The 9,542-nt window shown below is 42.9% G+C and overlaps 1 protein-coding gene and 1 pseudogene across 1 annotated transcript; one reads left to right on the forward strand and one right to left on the reverse strand.

The window, feature by feature from the left end:
• Positions 1-584: 584 nt before the first annotated feature.
• LOC136551046 (probable histone H2A.5) lies at positions 585-1,443 on the forward strand. Its single transcript, XM_066542642.1, has one exon. The coding sequence runs from the start codon at positions 651-653 to the stop codon at positions 1,125-1,127; it is 477 nt and encodes a 158-aa protein (XP_066398739.1). The 5' UTR covers positions 585-650; the 3' UTR covers positions 1,128-1,443.
• A 2,190-nt stretch (positions 1,444-3,633) lies between these two features.
• Positions 3,634-7,193, reverse strand: LOC136548130 (uncharacterized; annotated as a pseudogene).
• Between the last annotated feature and the right edge of the window lie 2,349 nt (positions 7,194-9,542).

Below are 9,542 nucleotides of genomic sequence, written 5' to 3' on the forward strand. Positions count from 1 at the left end.
TCGTATACCCAACAATAATATATAAATATAATCCACATACAATCATATTAGCTTAATTAGTATGTGTCTACGGGCGCTAAGATTAAACCAATAGTGAAAGGATTTTATGGTAACAAACATATGAGCTATTATCAGCCTGTTCGGTTGGCTGGTTCATATCGTTGCTGGTTCGTGAAGAAATACTATTGGCTGGTTTGTGTGAGAGAAAAATACTATTCTAGCTGAAAATTTACGATCATTTACGATAAACCACAGCCAAACGAACGAGCCGATAATTAATAAAATAGCCGAACAAAGTCTAACAAGACATAGGTGTACTCCTAGGTCCAGCCATTATATATATATATAATAAATAAATAAGGTGAAAACCCGATTCCCGCTCTGCTTTGCTTCCTTGCACCTGATTGGCCCAGCAACCCCTCCCACGGATCGTCCTTCCGGATCCCCCATCCAACCGTCCATGTCCCTGCCGATCGGACCGTCCATCGCGTTCGCACGCGGATCGACGGGCCCACCACCCCACCCTTTCCGCGGGGTTCAAACTTTAAAAGCATCCCACTCTACGCATCCCCATTGTCATCACACCCACAGCCTCACGAGCTCTCTCACTCTCGACCTCGAAGGGCAGCACAAGCAGCAGCCAGCCGGCCATGGACGTGAGCGGAGCCGGTGCCGGCGGGAAGGCGAAGAAGGGCGCGGGCGGGCGGAAGGCCGGCGGCGGGCCGAGGAAGAAGTCGGTGTCGCGGTCCGTCAAGGCCGGGCTTCAGTTCCCCGTCGGCCGCATCGGGCGGTACCTGAAGAAGGGCCGGTACGCGCAGCGCGTGGGCACGGGCGCCCCCGTCTACCTCGCCGCCGTCCTCGAGTACCTGGCCGCCGAGGTGCTGGAGCTGGCGGGGAACGCGGCCAGGGACAACAAGAAGACCCGCATCATCCCGCGCCACGTGCTCCTGGCCATCCGCAACGACGAGGAGCTCGGCAAGCTGCTGGCCGGCGTTACCATCGCCCACGGCGGCGTCCTCCCCAACATCCACAGTGTGCTCCTGCCCAAGAAGGTCGCCGAGAAGGCGGCGGCCGCCAAGGAGCCCAAGTCGCCCAAGAAGGCCGCCAAGGAGCGCAAGAAGGCATAGGGAGGCTACCATTACCGCTGTGATGTTGAATGTTCATGTTTAGTAGATCTGGAGCTCTGAGCGCAAGAAGGCATAGGGAGGCCACCATTACCGCTGTGATGTTGAATGTTCATGTTTAGTAGATCTGGAGCTCTGTAGATGGCACGGTCTTTGCGCTATAGTGTCGTCGTTGTTGTTGGATCTGTTTAGTAGATCTGTGCATTTTGCTCTGAAGGAGGTTTTAGAGATCAGAGTTCGGTACTTGCAAAATGTTCTTTGATTTCAGAAATCAAACTTGCAATTTGGGTGCATAAATTTACTTGCAGTAGGTTATGTACTATTATAACTATGGAACAAATTGTATGTTCGTCAAACAAGTTATAACACAGTCGCAATTCATAAGTTGGACCATAATTGAACAAACCTTACTAAGAGTCTCGCATTGAATATATTAATCACCTTGTTTGCTGATGCTAAAATTTAACTTATGTTGAAATATTATGAGAGAAAAATACTATTCTATGGTTGAAAAGTAATTCTAAATAAACTCAAGCGAACAGGGTGAATATCTAAAACATGAATTGCTTACAGAGTTACAGCTGGATCCACAGCAACAGACAGCAAACAAGTTCCTCTGAAAAGTAATATTGAATAAACTCAAACGAACGGGGTAAATATCTCAAACAGAAATCACAACAACAAATAGCAAACAAGTTCCTCGTAGATGACTAAAGGCAACAGTTGGATGCAACACAATTGTGTTTGTGGAAGCACCTAGCTCAACTCAACCATCGATTGCTGTAACAAAGAGTAATTGTCTGTGGCTAACCGTAATACTCCCTCCGTGCAAGAAAGAATGCAATTCTAGCACAGTGTCGAGGTTTTGTATATTAAGATCGATCAATAATAGATAAACAAAATATCAATATTTATGATATTAAATAAATATCATTAAATTAATTATGAAATATATTTTTCTAATAAACTATTTTAGAGCCATAAATGTGAATAGTATTTACTAGAAATTTGGTCAAATGTGCCACGCAACACGTAGTTGCATTCTTTTTTGGACGGCTGAAGTACAATAATCTTCCACAACAATGATAACGTACTTCAAGTAATCAGCATCTACAATGAACTTTAAGCTCTGTTCTAGCAAACAGTCTCCTACAAAAACATTTCAGTAACTGTTCAGAAGTACAGTGAGAAAATCTGATTTGGAAACTAGATATATCATGAGATCAACATCAAGTACATCTGAACTGCAATTTGTACAGGGCATTGAATGCCAAGTTAAGAAAGAACAAAGCCACGGGACTAGCTAATACATTATATTAGAGCATCAAAGGAAAGGGATGTCCACGAATAGCCAAAACTCCAAGGCAAGCATGGATTGGTCACTGGCCAACACCATAAACAAAACTGGGAAGCTTAGACTGTCTCCAACGACGTAACGCAGACGCAAAATAGATGTCTCACAGTGTTTTTGGGTTCCGAAATCACGCTCCAACAGATGACCCATCCAGAAGACGCATTTTGCATAGCAGCCGATCCGAAACGCAAATAAGCGTATCGAGAGAGAGACGACACAAATCTCTGCGGCCGGCTCGGCGAGGCGAGCCCGCGGCGGCAGGCGGGTCCGCGGCGCACGCGGCCGGCGCGGCCAGGCAGGGCTGCTGCGGGGAGCCGCTGGTGCGGCGAGGAGCAGCCAGATGCGTGGCGGCGGCCTGCGCGGCCTTGTTCCCCACGAGCAGGTCCAGAGATCGACACCACGCAGAGAGAGAGGAGGACCAACGGGCAGCAGGGGAAAAGGCAAGCGCTGCTCTAGGGAGCACGCACAGCATCTGTACGCCGACGCTGGTAGCGCTGCTGCAAGAGCCCCATGTCCCTATGACTCCAACCAGCGAAGAACAGAAATAGAGCGAGAGACGACCAAGAAAATCCCTGAGTCGATTTCACTTGAAGCACACCAGTGCTGCAGACACAGAACGGAGGAGACCTGAGCAATATCGCTGCTTGGTGCACACACCTGAACCAACGAACATAGAGCAGAACTTGGTGCTCTGGACAGCAGCAACGTGAGAGAGAAAAACAATGAAAACCGAACCAAATCAAAAGGAATCGAGCCTAAACTTTGCACGGATGCAATTCAACCTAGCACGAACCTATTCCCCAAAAATCATCGCCTGGGATTGACCCAAACTCCGGGAAATCGTGATCGAAGCCAAGCACGAAAATGGGGACAAGGCCGGGTGGTGCGGCCCACCGCGGCGCAGCTGGCAAAGGAGGACGAGGCGCCGACGGGGAGCGGGGGCGCCTTCTCGCCGCCGGATCTCGCGGCCACCGGCGCCAGGACCTTGGCGGCGGTGAAGGACGCAGCCGCCATCTCTCTCTGCCCTTTCCGCTGTCGCCTGGGATTTGCGTTGGTCCTTGGAGACACAAAATTTTTTGGGTGCCGACTCTTTTACTGTGCATGACGCAAATAAGAGAATGGGTATTGTGTATAGGTTGTGTTGTTGGAGACAGTCTAAAGGCTTTGCAGTTGCCTCCAATGGACACGGGATCGATTCTTTTCACTGTTACCACACAACTTTGGGTCATGCACCACCTGACCAACCTCGACCACACTCCAAGGTTCGTTAGAATCTGCAGACGGGTTGGCAATGTAAATACAGTTTCTTTTCCCTCCCCATTTCTCGGGACTCAGGCAAGAAAATGTTGGATTCCTCCTATCAATACTAACAAAGAGGGCATGGTCTCCCAAATCATCCACTGTTACCCACTTAGCTGGTTCAACCTGAAAGTCGTGCTGGAAGACATTAAAGGTTCCAGGTAATCCAGAAAAGGTATCGATGCTTACTGACAAGTGAACCAGGAGAAGCATGTCACCATAGACCACCAACCATTGTGCATGACACAGCCCTAGAAACATGTCCACATCCCATACAACTGCTACTTCCTGCATGCTCAGCTGAGGTTCCAACTGTATCTCACCTTTTAAGGACACGATTTGAACAAGGCATTCGACACCCAAGGGGTGCTCAGACCAAAAGTTTGATCCAACTTGCCACTGAAACATGGATGATCTTGAGCAAAAGAGGAGACAAGAATTAGATAAATTGATTGGAGCTACAAGGGCTCCATAGTAGACACTACGGTTGTCAGTGAATTTGAGTTAGGGAGGCCTCACGGTAGCACCACTGTACACATCGACAAGGAGGCATTGCTCCAATTTGGAGAAGATAAGCTAACTATATGAGCAACCCAAATACTGCATGTGGACCTGAAGGTTTTGGGATGCTGAACAGCTAAGGGAGGAGGTTTGCTTCGCAGGATCAACGAGCTGCCAACTGATATTGGATAAAAGGTTTTGCTTGACGTACCTGCAATGGGGATGAGAATCATAACCATATGGTCGAAGGTGGAGAGGTGGGATATTGAAGGTAAATGCAGGTGGGAGAGAAGAGAGCACAGCGCGCCAAGAGCGGCAGGTGCCAACCAATGAAAGCAAGGAGGTCATGGAATGAGCTAACGAGGACAATTATTTGGAGAAGCAGGCTGTCCAGGAGATCTGCCCAAACATCAGGGCTAGGTGCGGAAGAGGGGGTAGAGCTTAAGGCGTGGCAGATTTTTTTGGAGGCGCTTTCTACAACAGCAACTTCCTTGTCAAACACAGCAAATTCAGGGCTAGGTGCGGAAGAGGGGGTACAACTTAAGGTGTGGCAAGTTTTTTTTTGGAGGGGCTTTCTGCAACGGTAACTTCCCTGTCAAACACAGCAAATTCAGTGCTGATGGATTAATGTGATGAACATGACAAATAAAAAAAAATTAAAATGCAAAGTGCTCTTGCTACAGACCAAGGCAGACAAGGAATATGCATTTCATTAAACTCCAGAATAGGATGTATCTAAGCATGCCAAACATCAATCGAAGCAAAGTACGACAATACCCACCACAACTTGCACCTCGGCATAGATATATTTCTTAGTAGCCTAAGGAATCCAAGCATTTTTTCCATCTCATGATGGGAACAGTACTTTGAATCAGCAATCAACTCATCAAGCAATGAGAATTTGAACTTAAATTTAAAAAGAAAAAGAAGTTTCCGTTATTACTAGGACAGAAGCAATGAGAATTGGATATATATGCCTATGTTGCTTGCTATGAAATGATTGAATGGATTAATTGATTAGTAATCAAGTTTGGATTGATTTGAGTTGAATAAATTCATGAGATGACTTTTAGTAAGTGGATTGAATGGATTTATATCTTGTGAAAGTATTCAAACAAGTTGATTTCAAGTTTGATTCACATTTGATGAAGAGTAGCTCAAATGATTAAAATCTGTTCTTTATTGAAAATCTGAGTGAGCTGTGATCAAGTCCGAATTCAAGTGATCAAATCTTATTGGATTGGCTTGAAATTTGGTATGAATGCTCTAGACTTATGGTATAAGTTGCTGTATAAATTTCATGATAATTGGATAAGAATTGCTTCGGTTTTAGAGTAGATCTTGTCAGCTATAGTGCAACAGTTTTCAGCATGTAACAGTGTGAAAAGATATAAAATCCGGTAGCAATCTATAAGCCAAATGAAGCTCAAATTTTTAGAGTTACTAGATGACTTAGTAAAGCACAGCTTCACAAAATTTCGTGGTATTTGAATATGTACATTGGAAGATATGAATATTTCTTTGAAGGATACAGAATCTGTCAGAAAAGTGACAAATATTGGATTAATCAAGAGTCACTTTGACTGAAAGGTCTTCAAGTGGGAAACATGTTTATAAGTGGTTGAGGGACCTAAGTTTGAATTTGGATTGATCTAGAAGCATGATGAGTACAAGGCCATTTGATTGTGAAGTGTATTTGGCACACATTTGGTACTCAAGTTGAAGATCAAGATCAAACTCAAGATAAAGATGGTGTTTAAGTTCTAGTAACAACTAGAGATCATTTGGTATAAAGAAAAAGAATTAAACAAGTAGAAAGAAAAAGACTTAAAGAAGAAGGATTCAAGGTTACTCATCAAGTTAAGTCCATCATATGGATCAATCAAACAAGTTCATTTCAAGTGAGTGTCAAGAATGGTTCTTTGAAGGGAGGTCACTTCTCCCTATTGTATGGACTTGCCGCCTTTTGTAGGTAAACCGAGCGTGGGGCTTGGATGGCTAAAATAGAAGTGGTGATCTAAGAAATATTTGAGATGCTTAGTTGAAGAAAATCAAAAGGGTTGATCTAGAAAGCAAGCAACACGCAAAAGAGAACTAATTATTGAAATTCAAGTGGCATTCTTACATTTGATGCTCTCAAGCAAGCAATGGTAAATGATGAAGCAAGCCAACCACAACAAAAAAGTGCACTTGATTATAAGTGGTTCTCACTTCATATGGATGAAGAATGTAATTAAAATGCTAATATTGGTCTTCACCAAGCTATAAAATTGGACTTCACATTGCTATTATGGAGATTAATTGGAATCTAATGACTATCCTCTACTCCAAGATAGTAAAGGTATCATTGTAATGTGCATGAATATTTTTATCCCTTACTAGTATGCGGTTAGTGCATATAGTACATGCTTTATAGGATCATGCATTACAAATGAAATTTTAAAAATTCATAGCCTATCACTATTGCTTGAATGATTACATGAATCTAGTGGTAGTGTATGAGTTTGTTCATGAGCTAGTGAACCCATGAACTTAATCTAATTTTGATTACCAACAAGTGACAAGTACAACTTCGATAAGATAACCGCTTAATGTGTATGAAGAACCTTAGAGAGGGTTCAAACCGGACTTGAAAACTTAGGCAAATCAATCTAGTTCAAGTCAATAATAGAAGCTCATAAAGATGACAAGTGTTCAAGAAATGGTTATAATTGACCAATGCTACAAGTGGTTCCATGATTGTTCTTACACGTGGTATATCTAGATTATCACCTTGTTACAAGTGGTATTCATACAAGTGGTATCTAGCACATCAAATGGTGGTTCCACAAGTGATCCTCAACTTTAAGTGATCATCAAGTGAACATTGCATCCCTCATTTACGAGAGCTCAAGATTATCAGGTGAATAACCCATGCTATGACATAGGGAGAGGAGTCCCACCAATTGATTGTCAAGTGAATAACCCATGCTATGACATAGGGAGAGGAGTCCCACCAATTAGTATCAAGGTAAAAGATCCTACGTGAGGTATATCAAGAGCTACAAGTGGTGTTATTCCAACATATTTAGTAGTGTCCATAAAAAAACAAGATTCAAGCGTCAACCATCTATCTCTAGAGCAACCCTTTTGTATCAAAAGATACATACCTTTTATGAAAACTGATGACAAAGGGGAAGAAGTGTTACAAAGATATGAAATACCTTTGCTTTGGGAAGTTGGTACAAAGAAGAATATGACAAAGGAATGGATTTGGACATGGACATGGACAAAGAGGGAGCAAGATTGGAGAATGCAAGGGGATCAAAATTCTTAGACAAGAGAAGCACATAAGTAGGGGGTGCAAGCTCATGAACTTAATTGTTTGTATTTGATATGTGCATAGTCATGTGCTTGCTTGCATTTGCGTAAGTTTTAAATTTGATACGTATGCTTGTGTGGTGTATGTTAGTTATAGAACTTGAGTGATGATTTGAATACTAGCATGTATAGGATGGTAGCTAGATATCTTTGGTTTTACAAGTAGTACTAGAACCTTGCTTATAATGTTGATCTCATGAGGTATCTAGTGTTTTTGATGTATCTAGTTAACCATGGTGCTAAGGATGAACTTAAAGGTGCAACTCCGATTGGTATCACGCTTTAAAGGTTTATTCTATACACATTAGCATTAATTGGTAGTAGTTACTCTCCCACAACTCCAATCTTTATATATGTGCAAGCTTTAAACCAAACACTCTAGCATATATGTAGGGGGAGCTAATACTATCAATTCAGGTTTGTGGTACTTGTCCAAATTCATTTACATATGGTAAAATTGTTTGGGCAAGCAACATGAATCCAAAAGAGCTTAATTTCCATACCTTTATAGAGTTGTCATCAATTACCAAAAATGGTGAAATTGAAAGATCCTTTTTTGATTTTTGGTAATTGAGTGACAACCTAGGTGGACTCATAAGTGTTTAAGTGAAATACACAGGTGATTAGTCCACAGAAACACTTGTGTGAGCAATACATGCCATGGAGATGTAAATTGCTTGATATGTTGCAAGGCTCACAGATGTGATAAAGGAGCTCATTGCATGAGTCATGAGACTAAGGTGGAGAAGATTAAGACAAGACTTGTCTTGATGAACTGGTTGCAAGCGTGAAGGGTAAGTTAGAGGCTTTGGAGCAATGGACCGCGTGACACTAAAGTTTGAGCAAGACTTGACGCCAATAGACGAAGGCAACGGTGAAAAACAAGTGTGGTCAAGATCGATGAACCAATAAGGTCACGTGATGATATGAAGTGGATCATATTATTTGTGATATGGTTGGTGCATGTGTTGCATCAACGTCGGAGGAGATGGAGTGAAATGCACAAGGCAAAGATATATTTGTAGGGTATTTTTCATCTCACTGGTCTAAGGTTGAGTAGAGAAGAAATAGACCGGGTTTAGAATAGAGAGCCATACTATAAAGAGGAAAAATGTTTAATTGCAACGGTTATCTAGTGCCATTAAATGTGAGTTTCATTTGCATATATCTTTGCGCTTAGTGACGTGGTGAGATGCATGAGAAAGCCTGTGAAAAATATTTGTGAAAAGGTAACTTAAGGCCTTGTTTAGATTGAAAGTTTTTTTTGAACCTGATGAATAGTACCACTTTTGTCTTATTTGGCAAATATTGTCCAATCGTGGACCAACTAGGCTCAAAAGATTCATCTCGTGATTTCCAACTAAACTATGTAATTAGTTATTTTTTTTACCTACATTTAATACTCCATGCAAGCGGCTAAAAATTGATGTGATGGAGAGAGAGTGAAAAAACTTGGAATTTGGAGGTGATCTAAATAAGGCCTAAGTGTCTAATTTATTTTGGAATATTTTGATAAAATTAGCATTTGAAAAGGCTTGAAAAAAGGTGCTGGAATTTAATAGAAGATGCACTGCTGTCCAATTGAAGGGGCTGGCTGGGCCAGCGCGGGTTCACGAGGCTGTGAGCGCCGTGTCGCGTTGACCGAGCGGGAGAGTGCGCTAGGAGCGCGGTGCTCTGCATTGTGGGAGAAGGAAGCTTCGTGGAAGGTGCATGCGGGTGCTAGTTCCCTTCTCCATTCTTTTGCATGCAGTTTGGGACCACGTGCCAGGAATAGGCAGAGAGGCAAGGAGCGCATGCAGCCGACCATTTCTGCTAGGAGCGGCGCATGTGAAAACTTGGAAGCGTCGTTGCCTATTTATTGCATGTGGGGCCCATGTGTGTGCATGCAGTGAGAAAGAGGAGGC

Source organism: Miscanthus floridulus, chromosome 4, assembly GCF_019320115.1.
Source record: "Miscanthus floridulus cultivar M001 chromosome 4, ASM1932011v1, whole genome shotgun sequence".
NCBI lineage: Eukaryota > Viridiplantae > Streptophyta > Magnoliopsida > Poales > Poaceae > Miscanthus > Miscanthus floridulus.

Bases quoted from the DNA above. Each gene is read 5' to 3' on its own strand.
- LOC136551046 (XM_066542642.1), top strand. From the start codon at position 651: ATGGACGTGAGCGGAGCCGGTGCCGGCGGGAAGGCGAAGAAGGGCGCG.